Source organism: Glandiceps talaboti, chromosome 18 (genome assembly GCF_964340395.1).
Source record: "Glandiceps talaboti chromosome 18, keGlaTala1.1, whole genome shotgun sequence".
NCBI classification, from domain to species: Eukaryota; Metazoa; Hemichordata; class Enteropneusta; family Spengelidae; genus Glandiceps; species Glandiceps talaboti.
Window position 1 is genome coordinate 2,730,386 of NC_135566.1, and position 27,977 is coordinate 2,758,362.

At 35.5% G+C, this 27,977-nt stretch overlaps 1 protein-coding gene across 1 annotated transcript; it reads right to left on the reverse strand.

Moving 5' to 3' along the window:
• Positions 1 to 293: 293 nt before the first annotated feature.
• On the reverse strand, positions 294 to 27,977 carry LOC144449232 (protein deacetylase HDAC6-like). Its single transcript, XM_078139742.1, has 35 exons — positions 27,877 to 27,977; positions 26,109 to 26,411; positions 25,806 to 25,843; positions 25,292 to 25,345; positions 24,073 to 24,166; positions 23,561 to 23,601; positions 23,088 to 23,184; positions 22,432 to 22,503; positions 21,980 to 22,005; positions 21,393 to 21,497; positions 20,680 to 20,748; positions 18,004 to 18,130; positions 15,371 to 15,436; positions 14,944 to 15,003; positions 14,438 to 14,527; positions 14,148 to 14,251; positions 13,575 to 13,642; positions 12,667 to 12,793; positions 11,959 to 12,012; positions 11,602 to 11,689; positions 11,096 to 11,136; positions 10,319 to 10,415; positions 9,702 to 9,773; positions 9,019 to 9,044; positions 8,115 to 8,219; positions 7,255 to 7,450; positions 6,604 to 6,669; positions 6,210 to 6,269; positions 5,751 to 5,840; positions 5,389 to 5,560; positions 5,068 to 5,197; positions 3,718 to 4,003; positions 2,649 to 2,795; positions 1,876 to 2,004; positions 294 to 1,015 (listed from the first exon to the last, which is right to left on the reverse strand). Exons 1-35 carry the CDS (start codon positions 27,877 to 27,879, stop codon positions 947 to 949), a joined length of 3,372 nt encoding a protein of 1,123 aa, XP_077995868.1. The 5' UTR covers positions 27,880 to 27,977; the 3' UTR covers positions 294 to 946.

A 27,977-nucleotide genomic window follows, 5' to 3' on the forward strand; every position in this document is an offset into this window, starting at 1 on the left:
AACCTTTTGAAAGGATCAGGCTTGAAAACACAACATATCGACTACTGGGAGTAAAAAGTCAACTCTAGGAGTTAACCATGGAACATGGACATCAAGGTGCCAATGATCTAGACTAATCCACTATGTTTGTATGTGTGCCTGCCTGCCTGCCTGCTGTGTGGGTTAGTGGACTTGGTATACTGAGAACAGATACATAATACAATTTCTGTTTTGTGTACATGTCTACTTTATTCATTTATAACAATATTTTCATTTTCAAATTATTTTTACTAAATTTAAATAAAATGCTTCTTTTCATACTGAGAAACTAAATATAAGCTGCTTCGGCCGTGGACATGTTGTTATTGGCAATAAAGAAACAAAAATTTTCAAGTCTTTCATGATAAGGCAACTTCAGAAAATTGCATGGGTAGGTCAGTCATTTATTTTTAAATATAAAACAATTTGACACTATTTGACCTCAAAGATATGAATCACATACTCGTCGACACTTCCTTAAGAGTTTGATGAAGTTCAAAAGAAGTAAATGAACACAATTACACATGTAAGTTGAGTAGAAGAACATGCAGACTGTACTGTTAAAGTCTTAAAAGACCTGGTGTCTGTCTGGAATACATTATGCAGACTGGCCATCTTGCAATCTGTGATGTACCGATTCTTTTCTAATTATGCTTTAGTGTGCATCATTTTTAAAATTCTTTCACTAAGATTGATGAAATACAGGGTTGGTTGGGACACCACAAATGTAAAAATAAAAATGGCCTAAGCTTTCTGTTGAGCAAGACAATGTCTATTTTCTCTTAAACTGATTGCCATAGTTAGTACAACACAAAATCACTGTTCTAAACTTTCTGATTGAAATGAGACGCGATTTGTAATGAGATTGCTTGACAAGAACAATGTTATAACAATGTTATTTCCCTTCTCTACAAACTCTTCTATTTCTTCAGACTACACAAGGGGGGTCTTCACCAAACTTGTGTCGATACGCTGCTGTCTTAGCTGGTGCTAGAATCTGAAAGTTGAACAGACAGTTTTGGTTTAATCATAGATTGAGGTAGTCTAGCTACTAGACCCTCAAGGAATTCTGCTAACTTTAAAAATGACCACAGATCTCATAGCACCAAAGGCACTGCCAAGGTCTTGCCTGAGGCTGTGCTCCAAAAGAGGTACTGTTATCCTTTGGCTTTCTATTCAGCAACATTCCATGTGCAGTCTCAGGTCTTACTTGTAGTAACAAAACCCTGAATGAAGAAAAATACTGGCCCCAATATTCTTAGTAGATAATCATTATGAGAAATCATTGTGTGTTTCTAATAACATGACCTCAAGGAATAGGGTATGTCGATGGGATGGTTGGCCACATAGAATTATCCACTCTTCAAACTTTTCCAAGTTTGACTCTGGTTTCGGAAAGGGTGCAAAATATACCCCACTTTCCAACCAATCAGGATACCTGCTTTCAGAGTTGCAAAGGTCCCACAATTACGTTTCACCATTACATCAGTGGGGAAAACCCACTTTTTTTTTTTCATTTTTGTTGTAGGCTGTCAGGCATGTCATTTCATGTGGAAGAATTATGCTCACTGATTGGTCAATGGCATCTGCCAATCAATGTCAGTGCTCAGTCAATTACAAGGGATTCCACCTCAGTGTCTGTCTGTCTGGCCATTGTTACACATCTGTATATCTCTGACATGCTTCAGCTGATTTCTTTCAAACCTGGTACAATGGTGACATACTATAGGAGTCATATGCATGTACATCACAGCAAATGAAAATGGTGGCCATATTTTTAAACAAACATCAATATTTATGGCATAAATCAAATACGCTCTTTTGTTTGCCAAACGTTAATAGGTATGAAAAACTCACCTCATTGTGGATGTATGAATCACAGAGATAACACCACACAGATATATCAGAATAACTTAGTGTCAGTGGATGATCACTCGTTGTGGAGTGTTCCACCATATGTTCATGGATAAACCTACCACAGAACACCTGGTAAAAATCAAAATACATTGTGTCAGTTGTACACCCCAGGTGTACAACAGTGGCAGTGATTGGTCAACCTAACATAGAACACCTGCTGAAAGATCTCAGTACATAAGGCGAGTTCAGAATAAAAGTTGTTTGGAGCCGTTAAGTAGAATGTCCACAGCTCTGGAGCTGTGACTTCTGTAGGTTTCACAGTAGATGAAAGCTGGCACAGTTACAGCTCCAGTACGTATTGTGGATATTATAGCTTACGGATCACAAATGGTTTTTATTCTCAACTCACCAATGACTCAGTGTTACATCTATTAGCTCTTAGTTGTGACTAAGTAACCTATTAAAAAGTATTGTTATAGGGGATGCCAGTTCCTTAATACATTCCACAAGTACCCGAGTTGAAATATGATCTGCGGCCTTGTTCACATTTACGCTAGAGCTTTCATTTTGGCCTCAACTATGCTCTGCTCTATCACTGAGGATGTTAACTCTGGGTTACTGTCTGCAACTTTGTCTGATGGTAGTGAAATGGCTTCCCTTGTAATATGCTATGAAGATGAAATGTCAACAAAAATTTGGGAAGCCATTTCCAAAACCGTTTTTCTTTAACTTTGTGAGTAAAAATTATTCTTCATACTAGTTAATATAGGTACCTTGTAACATGTCAAACACACCCAGTTTTCTCTAACATCATGACACTGTACACAAGAGGCTGATGTATCAATTCCATCTGATGGCACATCTTGTACACTCTTTAAATGTGGACACCATGGAAGAGGTATCACAGTAAAATATGTTGCCTGAAAGACAAATGACAACACCATGTCAACTCAAAATAGTGTGTGAAGGTATGAGGTATCTTTGCTATGGGCTATTGCATCACGGGAGTCTGCAAAATAATGTATTCAATAGTTGCACACTGAATATTCATGACAGCTGTTTTACATTGAAGTGTATAGCATTTTTGTACTCATGAATATTCAGTACACCAATATAATACATCATTTCTGCAGACTTCCATGATGCAATAGCCCATAGCAAATTTAAGATACCCTATAGTATAAATGCACAAGATTAACTTGACGTTTCTCTGAAATTGTGAGTAATTATAGATGACAACTCTCCAAAACCAATAATTTTATGAAAATATCTCTATTTCCTGGAGTGCCATTCCGTTCTAAGAAACAACAACAATGAATCATTTATTCCATTAAAGTACATGAGTAGGAAATATTACAGACTACAATGTAGACTTTCTCAAGTCCCCTGGCTTTCTTTGAATAAATATTTTTTGTCATAAAACAAAAGTGTTCTTTTGTGTGAAATAGTGACCTGAAAGAGTAATTGTGAACACTCAGTGAATGCCTAGAGACTACTAGTCACTAAAAAAAAAATTCCCTAACAAAAACTAAAACTAAATAAAAAACTCAAAACATTTGAAGAATATAAGACTTAAAAAAAAAAAACGTCCCATGCAACTACAATGTTATGTGTACAGTACTGCAATCCTACACCTAATGCAGTCTGTCAGTGTCTGGATATCATCTAACCGACACTAGATTATTTGCAATTACATACAATGTGACAGATTGTTTACACCAGTGACTCATATTTATCAATGGAATCGAATGATACCACATTTCCCATGGTGCATCATTCAAGATGGTGGGTTTGTAAGTCTTCTAAACGTGAGTACATATCTAGGTTACTCTAAACACCAACCTCGTCTCCGAAGTCAGTTGATAAAGCTGCTGCTTGCATCTCATCTGGGTTTTCTTCTTCTGTCGGTTCAGAACACAAAGTTGTTTTGATTTTACTGTCAGTAGATTGCGCTGTTGCAGAGGTTGCCGTTTCATCAATCCCAGGTCCCACATCTGTCTTTTGTTCATCAGATTGTTTGACAGTGTCTGCAGAATGTACAGTACTTTCCTCCACTGTCAGGGATTTAACTCCTTCTGTCAGAGTGTCTACATTGGCTGTGTTCAGATTGTCACCATCTTCACATACTCTATCAAGTACAACAAAGATAATAATTATACCACATGCAGACAAAGTTGTATGTGTTCAAACAGATTATACAGATTTTATACCCAGATCGTTCTAGGTCATGGCAATGCACATCTACGGCAATGATTCTGAGGTGCTAGTAATATGAGTCAAAACATTCACAATTGTCATATATTTTGATTCGTTTTTTCTCTCTTAAATTCAGCTTGTGCAAGTATAACCTTATATCATTATTCTTCATTCAACAACAAAATACTTGAAACTGAAGGGTTTGGCCACGACTTGTCTTTCAACTCATGGTGACAAGGCCCCTTAGCTCACTACTTGTCTTTCAACTCATGGTGACAAGGTCCCTTAGCTCACTATTTGTATTTCAACTCATGGTGACAAGGTCCCTTAGCTCACTACTTGTATTTCAACTCATGGTGACAAGGTCCCTTAGCTCACTACTTGTATTTCAACTCATGGTGACAAGGCCCCTTAGCTCACTACTTGTATTTCAACTCATGGTGACAAGGTCCCTTAGCTCACTATTTGTATTTCAACTCATGGTGACAAGGTCCCTTAGCTCACTACTTGTATTTCAACTCATGGTGACAAGGTCCCTTAGCTCACTATTTGTATTTCAACTCATGGTGACAAGGCCCCTTAGCTCACTACTTGTATTTCAACTCATGGTGACAAGGTCCCTTAGCTCACTATTTGTCTTTCAACTCATGGTGACAAGGTCCCTTAGCTCACTACTTGTATTTCAACTCATGGTGACAAGGTCCCTTAGCTCACTACTTGTCTTTCAACTGATGGAGACAATGCCCTTCGGTTGATTGTATTTTCCTTGGCTGAATGAAGAATTAAGGAAAACATCATCAATGTGAAAAATGTGGAAGACAATGCTGAAATTTTACATTAGAGAATATATATTGAAATGATAGAAATGTGGATTGTCCATTTCAATTAAACAATTTATGATAATAATTGTGAAATACTTGATAGAAAAAGGTATATTCTACAAACTTTATGTAATTGACACTTTAAATAATGATTTCTATGCTATAACAATTTTACCTGTGTTGGATTGTCTGTTTAGCTGTCACACCTTCAGGTTTATCATCTACAAATGTATCTGTGTCACCAACAGTTATTTCCTTTCTCACACCACCTTCTTCTGGGCTGACAACTTTTACCTTTTCAGCCACTAAAATAATTAAAAACAGATATGCAATAGTTAACTAAACTTTGGACAAACAAAATTGAAAAGTTCAAATTTGACAGAATTTGATTCACAACTTTCCAAAAACTCTACCCAGCCACAGGTTGGAATCTGAAATGTCCTTCCCTGGAAACTGTTACCTGTGATTTTAAGTATTGACTTCAACTTGTTCTTACCTGGGAACTGCAGTGATTTCCAGTATTGACTCTGAACTCTTACTACATTACAGATAGTCTTCCATGCAGCATCACATGGTAATAAGGTCTCCAGTCTAGGGCAGGTATCTCCTAGTAACGTCCTAGTACACATAGCCATAGACAGTGAAATGGAATTCAGATTGTAGCCACCCTGTAGTGTTAAAGCAATACATAATGTACCATTACTTCAATATACAAAGTCTCACTTGGTCTATTTTCAATTATAATAACACTAAAAAGTAACACTACCAAAATAATAAGTTAATGTCATTTATAAGCAGAACAAAATTAAGTAAATAATCACATTTCATCGTAAGAAATATCTATATATATCCACATACCTCTAATACAATGACAACTTTGCCTTCTGCCAATGAAGACAACATGTGAGTCAAGTGAGCATATCCCTCTGGAGTTATCCTGTATCCACCCTGAAAACAAACAAACAAAGTAACATTGATACATTGAGCAAGTACTAAATTACTTGTACAGAGTCTTGTCTTCTGTAATTTGTTGGTACATTTCAACTTTAAATTTGAACCTGTTAAATTCATTTTTGATATATTTGTTAACAAAATGGTGGTCAATCATACCCTTAATGAGAACAATAGTTGTATTATTTTGTGACACTGTTTGAAAAAAGATAAGTCATTAAATATTGTGTGTATACCAGGAATCAAAACTTCAGACCAAGTGTAATGGGGTCCTAGCTCATTATATGCATACATATTCAAAGTAACATGCTTGTTCTTAAAAGATGACTAACATTTTTAACAGAAACTGATAAATCAAAAACTTACCAGAGGGTCCCCCTTTGCAGCATCAAAGCCTGATGACACCAAAACTAACTCAGGTGAAAACTAGAAATAATGACAAGAATAAAGAAGGAGTAGGTTTGACAACTTTTGAAGAATATGTGTATATTTCACCACCTGACTGATATGCTCAACCAAATACCCTCCTGTGTTCCCCTTTAACTCTGCCTGCTTGTCTGTCTGTCTGTCTGTCTGTCTGTCTGTCTGTCTGTCTGTCTGTCTGTCTGTCTGTCTGTCTGTCTGTCTGTATGTCAGTCGGTCGGTCTGCTTGTCTGTCTGTCTGTCTGTCTGTCTGTATTTCAGTCAGTCAGTCAGTCAGTCTGACTGTCTGTCCATATCTTTAGGATCTTTATAGATAAAGAAATGACTGTATACATACCTCCCTAGCGATGGGCATGACAATTTTCAAGAAAGCCGTGATATACTCAGCATCTCCCATCTTATCCTACAAGGAAATGATATATCATAAATTGGCTGAATGGCAGAAACTTTTTTACAGAGGAATCACTAAACAAATTACAACTCCATTTAAAGATTTCTGCTGATTCAAAATTTTCAGTGTCACAGATTCACACAACCACGACAACATTTGACAGACAGTACTTTATCAGACTTTCTACACTTTCCACTAGATATCAAAATATGTCATCCAGTGAAACTCAAATTGACGACAAAAATATGCTTTGATTTGGATGCTATAATTACATATTATTCCCTAATATTGTTATTCATTCAGCCAAGGAATATACTGGTGACCTAAGGGGCCTTGTCACTATGAGTTGAAAGATGAGTAGTGACAAGTATTTTCCACTAAATGATGGTAAATGTTGGAAAATAATATAACTATACCTCCCCAAGCATAATTTATGAACAATTAGGAAATAGAGTGGCAATTTGGAACATTGCCGCATTTTTCAAGCACTGCAGAACCATTAATATAGAAACATATTGTTGTGGCATAGAACCAGGGTGTAAACTCCATATTTTTGTGTTTGAACATGTTCAACTTGGCTTGCACACATATACTTACTCCATTCCATGAAATGTTGACATTATATCCTTTTCCTTTACCCTTGCCAACCCTATCATAGTTGGCATCAGGTGATCCAGGATAGAAGGTACCATGATCATAGCGATGAAGTGAAATATACAACACACTGTCATCATCTTCAAACATGTGTTGTATACCGTTACCATGGTGAACATCCCAGTCCACTATCAGGATCCTGAAAAACAAGTGTGAAGTATTAGTGGCAACCAACTAAAATGCAATAATGTAAAAGAAAAATATATTGGCTGCAATTACATGATATTGTATGATCTATATCATAATTTCACTATTGAAACCTTTTGTTGTAGTTGGTTGGTTTTGATAACTATGTATAGTTTTAGAGTAAATTAAAGAAATATATCACCGCTAATTCTGTTCTTTCATCAATTTCTTTCAAGAAAGTTTTAATATTAGCATGGTATCTCATCTCTGTACCAAATTTGAATGAAATTGTCACTGTCTAAGTTTTATTATCAGCATGGTATCTCATCTCTGTGCTAAGTTTGAATGAAATTGTCACTGTCCATGTCTTAATATCAGCATGGTATCTCATCTCTGTACCAAATTTGAATGAAATTGGCCCTACATTGTGTTTTAATATCAGCATGGTATCTCATCTCTGTGCTAAGTTTGAATGAAATTGTCACTGTCTAAGTTTTATTATCAGCATGGTATCTCATTTCTGTGCCAAGTTTGAATGAGATTGTCTTTTGTTTGTCAGAGACATTGCTGGACATTAATGCATGGATGAATAGACAGACAGAACCCAATCTTTTAGCCCTGTCCAGGTTGTGCCTGATTGGCTTAAAAGACCCAGGTAACACATATATAAGACTTACCTTTGCAAACCACAGTTGTTTTGTGCATACTTGGCAGCCAAGGCAACAGTATTGAAGAAACAGAATCCACACGGAACATTGGCTTCTGCATGGTGACCTGGTGGTCTGTATAAACACAATATATATACTACGTACACTAACTGATGAAGGAAATGACATTTATACCATCGTAAAAACTTGTTTAGATAAAGTGTTCTCAGTCTCAGTTTTGGGACCCTTCTAAGAGCTAAGTCTTTACACTATTGAAAGTGTACGAAATCTATGATGCAATGATTAGAATGGATTCTACTACCTTCCATAATGAACAAATACTTCAGAATCTATTGCTGTAAAAATGGTACAAGTTGAGATTGAAGTTAACTAAATATTTGTTAAATATATCACATAAATATATATATGAAGACACACAGAATTGACTGATTTGAGACAAAACAAAGTATACAAGTTGACAGCCATCTGTAAAGAATTTCATAGACATGTATTTACATCTAAAGAGATTCTCATGAACCTTGATGTGTGGGGCTATGCATAAATAAATAAATAAATAAATAAATAAATAAATAAATAAATAAATAAATAAATAAATAAATAAATAAATAATTCTTTATTTATACTGGATAATTCTGTAAGCATATAAACACTTGTCTCCCAAGAAGTCCAGTGAGGGCCATCCCTCATGGGCCCAGTGTTAATGCAGGAGGAAACCGAAGTACCCGGGGAAAACCTGCATTGTTCGGTAGAGTCAAACTGAACAACACTCTTCTTACTTACAGTGTGGTAAGTTAAATAAAACCCTGAATAGGTTTGAACCCTGACTGCAGTGATAAGAAGCAAATGGTTTAACCACTCAGCCACCGACAACCCCTGCATATACTGTTATCATATACATGTATGCAGTTCCTACCTTACTATACATGCTCCATTCCTCACCTGTAAATGAGACATAAAGATGCAATGAAGTTCTAACCTTATGAGTACAAAGATTAAATGTTTTGTTACAATTTCAAGATAAACTCACAAACATAGAAAACACTTCACTATGTGAATATCTTTGGATAAAACTGTTTATCAGCTGAATTGAAGTTGATACCATCACACTTCTTATAGTAAACTGTAAGTTACAGATGATACTTAGATTCAGAGTAAATATCCAACAAGGATTATCAACACGCAGGTGTATTAAACTATGGCATTATCCTTAAAATAGCATCTGTATGCAGGTGAGGACAATCCATGATACTTTCATTTGAAATTGGTGATATCAATGCTGGCGAGGGCAGATTGGAAATGGTCTATTGTCCAAAGAATAAGTGAATATATCTATAGCAACTTTTATTGGTGATGATCAGGATGACAGAAGAACCAGGTGGACTTCCCTTAGTAGAACGTGATGATGATTCTGGTAGTTTATCAATTTGAAAGACAATTAGATTATTTGTAGCTTTGTATAGGAAAGTTAGTCTGTTTACCAGGTCGAACAGCATACGACAATATCTTGCAACCAAATGAAATCAAAATAATTACTCTATGTCGTCAAAATATCTTGAAAACATTTGGTTTTATTTTTACTATTTACAAATTACTCACCTCTCCTGAGGCTACTTTCTGTACAACATTTAGTACACTTCCTACAGCTAGAGAAGCACTCTCATAGGCAGACTGTAAAAAGACAAATATATATCTACCTTATGGCATAGTAGCATAGGTGATTTTACTAAAACTGATTTCATAAATTTACAGAAAGTTCAGTTTATAGTTGCCTTGCACTTTGTTCTCATTGTAGAAGCCATGGCACCCATGACTGTATTTATGTATACATGTATGCTCTACACTCTTCACAACTGTAAAATTTTTGACAGTAGCTATGGGTTGTTGTCACGTTTTTTATTTTTAAATGTTCATTGCTTTATATATCATGGACACAAGATATAGAAATATACAGTAGACATACATACAAAGAAATTTGTTGGTTTATAAATTTTGAAAATAAAGTCAGTTTACAAAGTCAGTAAGTGAAAACTACTTTCTGAGATGGATGCCCAGCTCGTCATTTATTCTTGCACGATACAAATTCGGTTTCATTTCTTAGAAAGTAAAACAAAGCCTGTGAAAGATGGTTGCTTGCTTTAATTTTTACACCATGGAGATACAAAGAGTTAAGTTCATATTGGATCAAACCTGCTATGATAATGTATATTTCATACCTGGTGGAAGAAGATAGAGTTAAAGTTCATCGAAAATCTAAACAGTTCTTCCTCTTCCATTTCTTGTGCTGCTTTCATCATTTCTAGAACTTTCTCACTGTAAGGAAAATGTCGGTTGGAATTGAAAATACACCCCAAACTTGGTATTCAAGTACTGTAATGTAATGTAATGTAATGTAATGTAATGTAATGTAATGTAATGTACTGTAATGTAATGTAATGTAATGTAATGTAATGTAATGTAATGTAATGTAATGTAATGTAATGTAATGTAATGTACTGTAATGTAATGTAATGTAATGTAATGTATTAAACATGTAATATATTAGGCCTAAAAAAATAATTATTTGGTTCCGGTTACTCGACCCACCTAGTTTTTCACACCGACCCTGAAATAGTGGATGCGGAAACTGACATCAACTTAAAAAGACACTTTGAAACTGTTCTTCCAATTTGTAATGGCTGTACATCTGATAGTAAAAATAAACAACACAGAGACCATTTGGAAAACAATGGAAAACCTGAACTAGACACTCACACATGAAAAAAATATATAATAAAATAAAATAAAAAATCTACCTACCCCACCTATTCTAAAATTGAGCGTAACCGGAACCACAATATTTTTTTAAATAACAAGATAACATGTAAACATCTACACATTGGGCTTATTGATGAAATAATGTAATGATGATATAAACTTTCACCTAATTTCTGTTATTACATTTTAATATGCCCATATTTGTCTAAATTTTAAGACAACAACCATCTACCTACCTATGAAGCTGCAGTATTTCATCATCTGTTGCCATTCTTGCCTGTAAACAGCAATAAGAAAAAACACAATTTTAACATTAGTGGAGAGATCTTCACTACACACATAAAATTATAATATATGATGTAAATATTTTCAATGAATTCATCTTTAAGTTTATAGTGCTAAAAGCTTTCTCTTGAAGTGTGAAGTGGTAAATGAAGCTGTAAAGTGGAGAGAGAGAGAGAGAGAGAGAGAGAGAGAGAGAGAGAGAGAGAGAGAGAGAGAGAGAGAGAGAGAGAGAGAGAGAGATAGAGAAAGAGAGAGGGGGGAAAGAGTGAGAGACAAGAGAGAGTGAGTGAGAGAGACAAGAGAGAGAGGGAGAGAGAGTGAGAGAGAGACAAGAGAGAGAGAGAGAGAGAGAGAGAGAGAGAGAGAGAGAGAGAGAGAGAGAGAATCATATAAAAGAAATGTTTCAATTTTAATTATTCCCGATAAGAATCATGTCATAATTAAAAGTGACTTTTACCTCAACTCGTAGACATCTTTCAACAAGATGCCAGTCTTTATGTTGTTCAAAGATCCTGGTTATTCTGTCAGGTCGTTCTGGATGAGATCTAAAAGAATAAATCACAAGTCACAAGTGGTGGAAATTTTTTACCAATGGATATACGACAAATATCAAATCTGAACACTTTCAAAAACGAACCTAGACAGAAGGACTTTGACATTTACAACACTTCCTGAACCATCACTTTGAGATAAATTAGACAGGTAGAAATTGAGATCTGGAACGGCAGATAATACACAGTAAAAACATGAGCTAGGTGGATTTCAAATTGCATATTTTGGACAGAAAGCAGTAGGAACTATCACTCATACTTACTTGTTAAACTGGTTTCTATGTTTTCGCATTCTTTCATCATACACCAGTGCTGTCCTGTATGTAAATAATAATAATAATGTTGGTTTTAGAGAGTGCTTTCCCACTTTGTGCTCAAAGCACTTTACAATTATTACCCCTGGTACGGATCTATAGTGGCATAACAGCCCTTCATACTTCCTCAACTCCCTGGGGAGCATACAATCCATTGCATAGGATTAAAGCATTCACATTGCAACCTCTATCCTACCAGGTCCCCAATTATACAGCTGTGTGGACTAAGGAACAGTTGTGGTTCAAATCTTGCTCAAGGACTTTAGCCACTCAGAAACAAACAGCAGCAATGGTTCTCGAACCTGCAACCTGCAGATTCAAAGCCGGCCACTCAAACAATTCACCCATCATGACTCCATTAAGTAAGTAATATAGAGTAACTGTTAAATCAATACTGAAAGAAATATTTCTTTATAATAATCCTCTTATGTTCAACTTGTACTTAATTGTCCCCCCCCCCCCCCCCCCCCCCCCCGTAGTGAGTAATTCCAGGCTCATCAACATATTTCTTCACAGAAACTATTCACATATGTAACAACATGATAATCTATAGACTGAATTAGACTGTACACACCATTTACTTAGTACACGGTTTACCTACTGACAGAGTACTTTTATAACCAGTATAACCAAGAACCACAGAGTAACTTGACTCACCTATGGGGTTGTGTATGTACTTTCATATCAGCTAATACTCTACATGTATTGATTGTCAGTTTGTCTTCACCTGTATTCTCTCCTTCTGTGTCTTCTTCTGACACTGACTCTTTGAATTCTGGATTTCCTGAAAAGAATAAGCACTTATTAGAAAATCAAATTGAAGTACACTATCAAACATAATACATTGTACACATACACACACACACACATACACACATATACAAATGATGAAAGTGTACAACACACACACACACACACACACACACACACACACACACACACACACACACATGCATCCGCACCTGCAAACATGCACACATGCACAAACGCACACATACAAATGATGAGTGTACAACACACACACATGCATACGCACCTGCACACATGCACAAACATGCGCACACACACACACACACACACACACACACACACACACACACACACACACACACACACACACACACACACACACAAAAAAAAAAACCCAACAAATATAGCCATTGTAACAGTAAGTTTAAGAACAGGCTTCCAAACCCATATACATGCATGAAAAAATGAAATTAAAATTGAAATGGTACTGTACACTACATTTTTGCTATTACTTTTTTCAGCATACTTTAATTCCTCCTACACTCATTTTAATTTTGTCTTATTACAAACTTTCAGATTCCTTAGGAAGGTCTTCTGTGTAAGACCAAAACATCAAATAAAGCGCAGTTTTTTTATTCATGAAATTGAGTCTGGCAACTTGTATTTGATCAAACTATTCATTTAACTTCAAGCCCTGCAACAAACAACAACAAAGCCCTGCAACAAACAACAACAAAGTGACATTGGTTTCAACTGTAGCTAATCTGATCTAGTACCCTGTTAAAAATCTTTTATCATGATTAATCTGTAGTTACCTTGATATTGCAGACATTGCCAGTATGGCTGTAGTTCTCTTATCACATCCACAATGGTCTGTATTGCACTAAAAAGACACACACAATAAATCACTGTTATCACCTGTTATCACATATCTATGGTCTGTATTGCACTAAAAAGACACACACAATAAATCACTGTTATCACATACCTATGGTCTGTATTGCACTAAAAAGACACAATAAATCATCATCACATCCACAAAACTACACAAATACACTCACCCCACATTTCAGTTCAGTGTGTATGATGTAAGGAGTATAAAGCCATTATATCTATCCAAACTGTTTAACAAAATTTCCCAGTTATATAGTTGCAGCTAGTGATTACTGGATTACTGGAATCTTTAGGAAATGACTTAGCCCAATATATCTTGTTGTCCCCAACAATAAATTCAAATATTAAAATATATTATATATATATATAAAAAAGTGCAGCTTTAAACTGACAAGCCAATTGCAACCAATAATATCAAGTATGAACAAAAATCAAAGTTAGTAGTGAGTTGGGAGTATTACTTGTACTTTATTGGAATAATTGGAATGAGTTACCTTTGACGTGGTTTGTTTGTTTGTAATGCAGGACATGGTCTTCCTAGTAAGACACTGGTACACATGGCAACACTTTCAGTCAAAGTTGCACTATTGTAACCACCCTGGTAGAAATGAAAGAACTGTTGATTTAACATACTATTTGTGTCAAAATAATCATTTTAAAATTTGGCTGTTACTTTGACAAACTGTTCTTAGTTCAAATTAAGGATACAAGTCTTGTCAAACCATTTTAGAATCATATATTTCCACTAAATACTTTTTGCTATAAATGAATGAGATTAACTTACCTCTAGTATTAAAGCTAGTTTGCCTTCAGCTAATGGCATTAACATACTTGTCAGGTGTGCAAAGCCTACTGGTGTTACAGAATTTTCACCCTATGGAATAGAAATAACTGGTTTATACAATGGTCAGTGTTCTTGTCAATCATTAACAGTAATCCAATAAATAGATGTATCTTGTAGTGTCACATGACTAGTGATCATCCAATAAAAGATGTATCTAGTAGTGTCACATGACTAGTGATCATCCAATAAAAGATGTATCTAGTAGTGTCACATGACTAGTGATCATCCAATAAAAGATGTATCTAGTAGTGTCACATGACTAGTGATCATCCAATAAAAGATGTATCTATGGTACTTGAAAATGTTCATCTACAGACTGCATTCCTTGTACTGGCGATTGGTTCCTAATATTGTAAAGTCATTCAATGTATGACAGGGTTCTATGAATAAAAAGAATGGGTGGTTCTATGAATACGGTGTTTTAGGTAGTTCTATTGATAACTTACCTTAGGATCACCAATACCAGCATCATATCCCGCTGATACTAACACTAACTGGGGATCAAACTGTCAAATAGAAAAAATTCCATGCTTAAAGTTGATGACATGCACATGTTTCTTTAAACATGAGTCAAGTGTAAAATATCTTGGTGGCAAATCGGCATACACTAGTCAACATTTTGGAATAATAATTAATGGTCAGGATTAATTTGAACTATAGCTGTAGTAATAATTCATGTAAATGTATAGCAAGTGGATTACTAACCTGATATGCTATTGGTAGAAGTGGATTTACTAACCTGATATGCTATTGGTAGAAGTGGATTTACTAACCTGATATGCTATTGGTAGAAGTGGATTACTAACCTGATATGCTATTGGTAGAAGTAGATAACTAACCTGATATGCTATTGGTAGAAGTGGATTTACTAACCTGATATGCTATTGGTAGAAGGATATGCTGGAAGACTGCTATGTACTCACTATCACCCATATTAATCTGCAATAGAATGCACATTGATGTCAATGAAAAAAATACCGCCAATGGCGTTGTAGCACAACTGTACAGAATCTAAAATGTTTATTCATATGGTAATCCATGCAAACAATAAGTGGTCATTTGTTGAATGACTATTCAGTTGCCTATCCAACCATGTTGTTATTTTTACGATATATGCTATCATTTGACTGTTGCTATGGGTGTGGTCATGTTGTTAGATATATTTGCAAACATTTTTGTATGTTTTTGTTCACTTATGTATGAATTCTTGATATTATCTTTGCAATATAGGTGATTACTTGGCTGTTGCTATGGCGTGGTCTTGTTGCTAGGCATATTTATATACATTTTTAGAATGTTTATTCAATTGTCAATTAATTCCTGTTGTTATCTTTGCAATATATGTGATCATTTGGCTGTTGCTATGGGCGTGGTCTTGTTGCTAGGCACATTTGCATACATTTTAGAATGTTTATTCAATTGTCTATTAATCACCGGTTATCTTTGCAATATATGTGATCATTTGGCTGTTGCTATGGGTGTGGTCTTGTTGCTAGGTACATTTGCATACATTTTTGAATGTTTATTCAATTGTCTATTAATCCCTGTTGTTATCTTTGTGAAATACATGGCCGTTTGGCTGTTGCTATGGGCGTGGTCATGGTTGCTAGGGTATTTGCATACATTTTTTGAATGTTTACTCATTTGCCTACCAGATGATGATGTTATTTGACCAAAATATACTGCAATTTGGTTGTTGCTAAGGGCGTGGTCATGGTCGCTAGAGCCAATTTTGTCAAAATGTTTTGAAGGAAATCTGCATAATAACACTTTCAGAAACATCTCACCAAGTTTCAGACTTGGTGACCAAGTACTTTTTGAGATATAACTTTTTGACCAAAAATGAAAACTTTTACACCTAATTTGCATATCACTCATGGAATCATTGTATACTCAATATATCTTCGTCCATACATCCCTAGATGCATTCCCATTAAATTTCAGCCCAATCTGCTCAGTACTTTTGGAATTATAGATTTTTAACCAAAAAGATACATTTTTAGCCCCAATTTGCATATCACTGATGGAATCATCCCGTCATCATGGTCATGAACATATCTTACTTTACACCCCCTTAAGAATGTTCCCACCAAATTTCGCATCAATATGCCCAGTAGTTTCTGATTTTAAGTTTTTTGACCAAAAATCACATTTTTTGACCCAAATCACACACCTGTGATGCGATCATTTTGATTTGAACAATTTCCCAACTAGACACCCAAGGTAATGCACCCACCAAATATAATGCACCCACCAAATATCATGGCAATCGGTTCAGCGGTTTTTGACTTTAAGTTGTTTACACACACACACACACACACACACACACACACACACACACACACACACACACACACACACACACACACACACACACACACACACACAGACAGACGCCGGGCGATCCCTATAGCACTACTGAACCTCAGTTCAGTTGTGCTAAAAACAACATTATATAGTTTGGCTGCTAGGAGTGCTGTTCAGGAACAGCTTATTGCCCGGAAATGAGGGTCATGATAGTAGATTACTATAGTCTCCATTGAAAAGATGATAATTTTCAAATGTTTCAAGGCACAATTGAATTCTCAACCAGTGAAAACAGTATGCTAATTTCATTTCAGATAGTGTTATTTTTAGGAACTCATTATTTTAGCCACATTTCACAGCTTTCTGTACTGACATGTACTGACATGATTTTTCATTAGGTTTGGCTCTGTCTTGTGATTCTTCTTTTGAAATGACTGAACAATTTCCCAACTAGACACCCAAGGTAATGCACCCACCAAATATCATGGCAATCGGTTCAGCGGTTTTTGACTTTAAGTTGTTTACACACACACACACACACACACACACACACACACACACACACACACACACACACACACACACACACACACACACACACACACACACACACACACACACACACACACACACACACACACAGACAGACAGACAGACAGATGCCGGGTGATCCCTATAGCACTACTGAACCTCAGTTCAGTTGTGCTAAAAACAACATTATATAGTTTGGCTGCTAGGAGTGCTGTTCAGGAACAGCTTCAATTGCCCGGAAATGAGGGTCATGATAGTAGATTACTATAGTCTCCATTGAAAAGATGATAATTTTCAAATATTTCAAGGCACAATTGAATTCTCAACCAGTGAAAACAGTATGCTAATTTCATTTCAGATAGTGTTATTTTTAGGAACTCATTATTTTAGCCACATTTCACAGCTTTCTGTACTGACATGTACTGACATGATTTTTCATTAGGTTTGGCTCTGTCTTGTGATTCTTCTTTTGAAATGACTGTAAGGTGGTTACTATAGTAACTAGAACATGGTGTACTGATAAGGTATATAAAGTAATTTCAAAGATCCAATTTTAATCAGATTGTATTTCTCATTTAGTTTGTTAGATATGCCATATTGGATGCCCCAAGACAACAGCCAACCCCTCTGAATGAGAATAATGAATGGTGTGACAGTCACAATCTTACCTTATTCCATGGAATATTGACATTAAATCCCTTCCCTTTGCCTTTCCCTATTTGGTCATAATTGCTGTCAGTCAGGGAAGGCCAAAATGTTGCATTTTCATAACGATGAATTGAAAAATATAAAACACTGAATGGAAAACAAAAAATACATATATTGGTGATTTTTATAATGGGTGATTTATAAAGACAACTATAACAAATAAATTGCATGTCATACCAATTGATTTTCCTTAAAACATGGTGAAAATTTGTCATGCACAAACAAATTGGCTGAATGTAAACATTTGCAAACATTTACAACCCATAACACCAAAGTAAAATGTTTCACGGTGTGCCATGACCATTTATAGCATTTACAACCCATAACACCAAAGTAAAATGTTTCACAGTGTGCCATGACCATTTATAGCATCTATAACCCATAACACCAAAGTAAAGTGTTTCACGGTGTGCCATGACCATTTATAGCATCTACAACCCATAACACCAAAGTAAAGTGTTTCACGGTGTGCCATGACCATTTATAGCATCTATAACCCATAACACCAAAGTAAAGTGTTTCACGGTGTGCCATGACCATTTATAGCATTTATAACCCATAACACCAAAGTAAAGTGTTTCACGGTGTGGCATGACCATTTATAGCATCTACAACCCATAACACCAAAGTAAAATGTTTCACAGTGTGCCATGACCATTTATAGCATCTACAACCCATAACACCAAAGTAAAGTGTTTCATGGTGTGCCATGACCATTTATAGCATCTACAACCCATAACACCAAAGTAAAGTGTTTCACAGTGTGCCATGACCATTTACAGCATCTATAACCCATAACACCAAAGTAAAGTGTTTCACGGTGTGCCATGACCATTTATAGCATCTACAACCCATAACACCAAAGTAAAATGTTTCACGGTGTGCCATGACCATTTATAGCATCTACAACCCATAACACCAAAGTAAAGTGTTTCATGGTGTGCCATGACCATTTATAGCATTTATAACCCATAACACCAAAGTAAAGTGTTTCACAGTGTGCCATGACCATTTATAGCATCTACAACCCATAACACCAAAATAAAATGTTTCACAGTGTGCCATGACCATTTATAGCATCTACAACCCATAACACCAAAGTAAAGTGTTTCACGGTGTGCCATGACCATTTATAGCATTCACAACCCATAACACCAAAGTAAAGTGTTTCACGGTGTGCCATGACCATTTATAGCATTTACAACCCATAACACCAAAGTAAAATGTTTCACAGTGTGCCATGACCATTTATAGCATCTATAACCCATAACACCAAAGTAAAATGTTTCACAGTGTGCCATGACCATTTATAGCATCTACAACCCATAACACCAAAGTAAAGTGTTTCACGGTGTGCCATGACCATTTATAGCATTCACAACCCATAACACCAAAGTAAAATGTTTCACAGTGTGCCATGACCATTTATAGCATCTACAACCCATAACACCAAAATAAAGTGTTTCACAGTGTGCCATGACCATTTATAGCATCTACAACCCATAACACCAAAATAAAATGTTTCACAGTGTGCCATGACCATTTATAGCATTTACAACCCATAACACCAAAGTAAAATGTTTCACGGTGTGCCATGACCATTTATAGCATCTATAACCCATAACACCAAAATAAAATGTTTCACAGTGTGCCATGACCATTTATAGCATTCACAACCCATAACACCAAAGTAAAGTGTTTCACGGTGTGCCATGACCATTTATAGCATTTACAACCCATAACACCAAAGTAAAGTGTTTCACAGTGTGCCATGACCATTTATAGCATTTACAACCCATAACACCAAAGTAAAGTGTTTCACGGTGTGCCATGACCATTTATAGCATTCACAACCCATAACACCAAAGTAAAGTGTTTCACAGTGTGCCATGACCATTTATAGCATCTATAACCCATAACACCAAAGTAAAGTGTTTCACGGTGTGCCATGACCATTTATAGCATTCACAACCCATAACACCAAAGTAAAGTGTTTCACGGTGTGCCATGACCATTTATAGCATCTACAACCCATAACACCAAAGTAAAGTGTTTCACAGTGTGCCATGACCATTTATAGCATCTACAACCCATAACACCAAAGTAAAGTGTTTCACAGTGTGCCATGACCATTTATAGCATCTATAACCCATAACACCAAAGTAAAGTGTTTCACGGTGTGCCATGACCATTTATAGCATCTACAACCCATAACACCAAAGTAAAGTGTTTCACGGTGTGCCATGACCATTTATAGCATCTATAACCCATAACACCAAAGTAAAATGTTTCACGGTGTGCCATGACCATTTATAGCATTTACAACCCATAACACCAAAGTAAAATGTTTCACAGTGTGCCATGACCATTTATAGCATCTATAACCCATAACACCAAAGTAAAATGTTTCACAGTGTGCCATGACCATTTATAGCATCTATAACCCATAACACCAAAAGTGTTTCACGGTGTGCCATGACCATTTATAATTATAGCATTCATATCAATTTTAAAGTATACTCCAAGTTTCAACTACTTCATTCGGAGCTCAGTGTGTGTATCAACTCAGTTCTATGATGTATAAAACTCTAAATTGGCGATTTTCCTCAACTTGAATCACTGTGACATTACCTTACCTTGGGTCTTCCTCAAAGAAATACTGTGTTCCTTGGCCATGGTGTGTATCCCAGTCTATAATTAGAACTCTGAAATAGTGTAATAATAAGTACATACTTAACTAATAGACAGTTTAAAATGGTGCAGAGTGCACAAACTTGCTACAACACACAGACAAGTACATACATACATACATACATACATACATACATACATACATACATACATACATACATACATACAGACAGACAGACAGACAGACAGACAGACAGACAGACAGACAGACAGACATACATACATACATACATACATACATACATACATACATACATACATACATACATACATACATACATACATACATACATACATACATACATACATACATACTTACTTACATACATATTATATATATTCCTGTTAAAATTATACAATTGTATAATTGTATACAACATACATTGGAGCTCAAAATACACACCCATGCCAATATATCACCATGAACACATCATGAATGACCATGGTTGTGAAGTAGAGCAGAGGTAATCTTTGTTGGGTAATACAAATATACATCATATGCCCAACACATACACATACACATACACACACACACACACACACACACACACACACACACACACACACACACACATACATACACACACATACATACACACATACACACATACACACACATTATTTAATGAACATAATAGATTATCATTTCATCACTTACCTGTCTATATTCAGGTTATGTCTTGCGTGATGTGCAGCCAAAGATATGTTATTGAAATAACCATAGCCACATGCTATATTGTACTGTGCATGATGACCTGGGGGTCTGTAAATTTACACAGAGAATCAACTATGGGGTCTGTAAAATTACACACAAAATCAACTATGGGGTCTGCAAAATTACACACAAAATCAATGCACAGAGAATCAACTATGGGGTCTGTAAATTTACACAGAAAATCAACTATGGGGTCTGTAAAATTACACATAAAATCAATGCACAGAGAATCAACTAAAATTACACACAAAATCAATGCACAGAGAATCAACTATGGGGTCTGTAAAATTACACAGATAATCAATGTGCACAGGTCAAATCAACTATGGCATCTGTACAATTACAGAAAATCAACTAAAATATAGGATTGTACTGTAAAACCATACAGAGTTAATTCTACATGATGACTTGACGGTTGGCAACAATCATTTATGATATACAGCTGTAACTGTTAGGTCTGATATGACGATGTGAAGAATTATAAGATTTAAAAGTTGTTCTGTATCTCAAACTATGTACTATAAACTCACCTAACAATGCCTATACCATTCCTAACCTGAAATATAATAAAAACACTATCAGCAATACGGTACAATTTTAATACAGACTTCACATCTATATATAAACTAACATGTTTATCAATCTACATGTGTATGACTGACATAGAGGTTTTGCCAACACTGATGGAGTAGGTATACAATGCCCCTGTAATCCAATATACACCCAATGTACCTAAGTCACAAGTAATTTTAGCCCATGTGATAAACTGAAAGGCCCATACATAGGATGTAAAATTTAATAATTTATCACACAATGTATATCATGGCACATTATTGATGTAGCCACTATATCCTACATTTGGTCTGAACCCTACATTATACTATTGATTATGTGAGAAATATTATTTTGTAATGAATGAAATGTCTGAAACACCAGTCTAGCTAATGAATAGACTGTAATACACAGATATACAATATCTCACCTTCTTCTCTACTATAGCTTCAATCAATGACAGTGTACCTCCAGCTGCTATGATTGCCGTTTCAAATGTATTCTAAAATGAGATAGACATATCTTTTAACAAAAGTCAGATTTTCATTTCTGACCTGAACTTTGTGGTGTAAATGTTTCTGTCATATGAAATATACCTCTGGGACCAATTTCCCTAACAACTGACATTATCTAATTCTCTCCAATTTATGAAACGTTGTGCAATGTGCTTGGTCCTCTGACAATAAAAGAAATTTTGGGATTCACCATCTTGTTGTCAAGGAAATTTACAATCTTTTATTTTCCTGGAGAGTTACCACTGACAGTATTCGGTGGCCATATTGGATTCTAGAGTTACAACAGTATTTGGTGGCCATCTTGGATTCTAGAGTTACAGTATTTGGCAGCCATATTGGATTCTAAAGTTACCACAGTATTCGGCAGCCATATTGGATTCTAAAATGGCTTCATTTTGACAAATTTTGACTTTTTTTAAATTATATTTAATGAGAATAGGTGAGAGGTTTCTTGAATAAAATACCAGCAAAAGCTCTAAGATTTTCATTTCCAAGGCACATATACTACATTAACTCTGTCCTATTGATGAATAAAATTTTTAGATCTACAATAAGCATAGCAGTTACTTACAGGATTAAGACAAACGGAATCGTAAGTCTCTGCTAGTGTCTTCAATTCATCTACAGACATATCAACTGTCTTCTTCATCAGTTCTATGTACTTAGGACTGAAAAGAGAAAAATGATGCATCAACTATACCAAATCGTTATAGTTATTATAGGGGACAAAATATTTCATGGAGACTTCAGCTCCATTTCATCAATTGCATTATCAAAGCAACCAAATCCTGTGTGTTCCTGTTTGTAATCACCTTGTTTTACCCTCTACAATGATGGCACAAAAAAACATTACATCATTATATGATGCATTACTTTGTACTTTGTGTAGCTGCTTGACCCTTGGGCTAACATGCTTACTTTACAAGTGACTGAAGGTGGATTGAAGTCTTTATGTCTTTATCACATTTACATTTATTCAGCAACCCCCCCCCCCCCCCCCCAGTACAAATCCACAGTTTTATCACATAACTATGAATTACTCACCAATGCAGCATTTCTAGCTCAGTATCTGTAGCCTGTCTAGCCTGTATATCAGAAATGAATAAAAGATAAAGAGTGATCATTTGAAAATTCAAATACAAATACGTAGTTGGCTAAAAGTGCATAATTTTATGAATTCTTTTTCAAATTGTAGCTAAGAAACAGATAAATACATTTATCCCCATTATTTTAGATAATTATCCACAATACTGGCTATGTTAGCAGACAGAGTTTTAACTGCCGGTGGTAGGTAGGGGAAGGAAAATACTGGTCTATGAGTATGACAGGGTTACATATATCTTACATATAATTATTTGGTTTGATAACAGAACAAAATTTCATGAATTCTCTCTCTACTTGAAAAGAAATAGCTCAAATATGTTTTTAATTTTTTCATAAATCTATACATCCCCAATACTGGCTATGTGCAAGTAGGTAGAGTTCAACTATAGTAGGTAAGTGAAGGGAAAGACAGGTGTATACTAGGGTGACTGACTGCACTGTATGGTACTTACTGGTATATGTTGACATTCTTCAAACAAACCATATTGTTGGAGTTTATCATAACATCCACTGATACGTTCTGGATTCTCTGATATTCCAGGTTCACTGTATCATTTTAAACATAAAACCAAAACAACACAATTGTTATAAGCGTGAGTGTACAGGTAAATCCTAATAACTTCCTAAATCTACCTATTTCACATAATAGCACAGGCTGTATTCAATTGTATTTTGTCATATTCCTAAAAACCTTCTGAAAGATGTTTTATTTATTATAAACACTAATTGTGTGCAAATACATAACTTATAACATACAATCTAATAGTCAACAATGCACACACAGAACGCACGCTACTCACTGAGGATTCAAACACATACAATCTAGCGTCTGTACTATCTACTAAATTACAAAAAAAAAGTCAAGATGACTGTTGAGTCTAATAATAGCACTGAGACTTTGATTTACCAACATCGCTATAACATTACATTTAATTTTGTACATTTGATTAATGGTGTTCATGACATTCACAAGCCATTAGTGGTCCAAGTGCAACAAACCCGCGGGCTTGCCTGGCGAAAACGGGTGTCATAAAAGTTGTTTGCATCTCTAAAGCTGTTTGTAGCGTTACTTATAATAGCCTAATAAATTGATAACAACTGATATAAGACGGAGATAAGGTTTGCCTCAATTGCAGTCCATGCAGACAGCCGAATAGAGGTTTTACAGCTGTTTACTTGTGTTATGTAAGAGCCCATCATCACATGTGTAAATATTGGTACTCTTTGATAACAAGTCAACCTGCTTGGATAATGGCTTGTCCCAGTACTGTTATAAATAGGAAACTTGCAAACCCGTCATTTTGAATGTTGCATCATGGGAAATGTGATAATAAATACTAATCAATTAGTATTACAAACAATATTATTACATTGTTTGTAACCATAAATGATCAATTCAAAGTCACCCTGACCATTGTGGGAGGTTTATTTTATCAGTAGCTCCAGATTAGCTAATACAATAACCTCTGATAATCCCATAGTCCTTTGCATCTGAGCATGCTCAGTCTGGATTGCATGTTCCCTATTCCATCTCATTTCAGGTGTTCTACAATATGTACCTGACATTATAAGTGCTAGTTGCAAAATTAAGACATACTGATTTCCATTTTAGAAATGAGCAGCTTTGTAAATTACAGGATAAAGACTGAGATGACAGTAAAACAAACCTACCTTCCATAAACACAGGAGTGATTTAACATCTTCTCATCGTAAATGATACCAGTTCTACAGATATAAAATTGTGTTATTAGAGATATCAAACTCTTGTAATATTAATATTAACACACACACACACATGTATACTTTAGTATAACAACCATATAGACATATAAGCATGCACAATCACAAACGCACACACATACATGATGTATGTAATCACACGCCAACATGCAAACATAGATGAACACATGCTAACACACACACATATGCATGCATGCACACACACACATGCACACACACACGCAGATGCAAGCACACACAGATGCAAGCACATACACACACAGATGCATGCACACATACAGATGCATGCACACAGGCACACACACAAACACACACACAGATGCATGCACACAGGCAGGCACACACACACAGATGCATGCATACATACACACACACGCACACACACACACGCATGCACACACACACACACACACACAATTAAAACTATATTACAAAGTATACTTACCCTGAAATTGATCCTGGAGGTTTTACAACGCCTAAACCCTGTAACGATGATGATGACAAGTCACAGTGAATGATCAAATATCAATGTAGTTGTATGTGTAGTCATCATGTAACTGGTTATTTCAATGGTTTGAATATTGAGATTGATAAATGTGAAAATAAATAAAGGTATATGCATGTGTGTGGGGGAGGGAGTGTGTGTATGTATGTGTGTGTCTGTGTGAGCATATGTGTGTGTGTGTGTGTGTGTGTGTGTGTGTGTGTGTAGGGTGCTCTACTTTGCATATAGTCAAATACATCATACCATTTGTTGCATTTGTCTGGACAAATTTTCTTCATTTCTCCTGGCAGCCCTTTCTGCTCTTCCTTTCTTTTTCAACTCTTTTAAAGACAGCTTTTCATCTTTCTTTTCAGTTGACTTTATATCCTCTTTTGTTGTATCTCCTACCTCATCTTGCTGTTTTACACCGCCACCTGGTAAGCCTTCATCACATTGTTGTTTTAAACCTTTACCTGAGGAGTCTTCCTCGTGTTGTGGTTTTATTCCATCACTTGAGGAGTCTTCTTCATTTTCCAGTTTTATTCCTTCACTCAATGGTTCTTCCTCCTTTAAAGTCAAGTGAACAAATCCAAAATCACGACATAAGTTACTTACATCATGAGTTTGGACTTGTTGATTTGACAATATAACTGTACACTGTTATATTTGTACTTTGACATTTAATTCCTGTGAAGGGTGCAAGCAATTACACAGACTAAGAAGTATAGTATACATTATTTAGTAAAAAATATTGGAAAAAATATTAATTGACATTTATGTCAAATGTGCTACAAACTACAATAATGATGAGTTGTTATTTAAAAACTGACTCAGAATATTTTTCCCAATTAATTTTCTTCATTCAGCCAAAGAAAAATACAAGTTACCTAAGGGGCCTGGTCACTACAAGTCAAAGATGAGTAGTTACCAAACCTATATGTCACTTGCAATTGTATGCTCCAGCTGAATGAAGAAACCTATTGAGAGATAACTCATATTTATACTTGTGCTTGCAGTATTATTTGACAGAAATATTACGTTAGGTAGGTATATATATTTTTTTAAACTTTTTCACTTTTTATCTGATTTTCCTTGATATCATTTATTTCATTATTCATTTATGATCTGTACCTGAGACCTAATTCAAGCACTAGCAAGCTACCTGGAACCATAGCTGCAATAACTGCTGTGTTAGTTTTTCATTTTAAGCTTTGATTTTTTTGCTCTTTAGTTTTGTTGTTCCAGGGTTTGCACTCCGTTTAAACCCAGAACAAAAGAAAAATAAAAATCAACTCAAAATCAAAACTAACCTAACAATTATTGCAGCTAATGGGAGCTAATGAGATTGAGAGAGAGACTATCTGTGCCCTGGCCAAAGCAAAGAACACCTTCATCCCTTATGTAAATTATCACCTTTCATCTACTGATCAACGTCCCGTGTGTGAGTTGTATTAACCACAGGGGCGTGTAATATTTCATAGATTGTTGTTTTCCAGGTCTACAGACTAAATATAACAACCTTTTGAATATACATTCCTACCTGTACAGGTATATATTTATATATTTATTATGTACATTTATATATTTATTTATATTTATATTTATAGTATACATAGTAGTACAGAGATTGATACATTTGTAGCAGCAAAATTCGTATGATATTTTCCTTTGAAAATGGAAATCTAAGCAATAATACACGCCCCTAGCTGTGGTTGTAACTCCAGACACTTCAGTATTCACTGTCTATGGTGTAACTGGTACAGTGGTAGTGATCGAAACAAGCTGGTGCTACACGACAATGTAGATTACGTAGTATGCACACGGTATCTACATCTAGTATGGTATAACCTAAGTAGTAAGTGGACGCGATGATTGGTAATCAAACCGTCTGTACAGGAAGTCGATGCCTTGGTGAATGAAACACTCAAAATTATGATGAACCGTTGAACGAGAAACAGTAACCTGTCAAGTTGTCGGACAATGTTTGCTTTCGCTGAATCTTAAAAGATATAAAGACACTGATTAACCCTACCATTATACTACTGCACAAGACAACACATTCAACTTTGATCGGCTGTGCTGAAATTTCCTAAAGACAGAGTTCACACTTCCTTGAACAGGTGCACAACTAGG

What these genes read in the sequence shown, in the direction of transcription:
- LOC144449232 (XM_078139742.1), bottom strand. An exon ending in AAGCTATAGTAGAGAAGAAG is followed by an intron (nt 22,006 to 22,431) that starts GTGAGATATTGT and finishes ATTATATTTCAG; the next exon opens with GTTAGGAATGGTATAGGCAT. An exon ending in TGTGTTTGACATGTTACAAG is followed by an intron (nt 2,005 to 2,648) that starts GTACCTATATTA and finishes GATTTTTACCAG; the next exon opens with GTGTTCTGTGGTAGGTTTAT.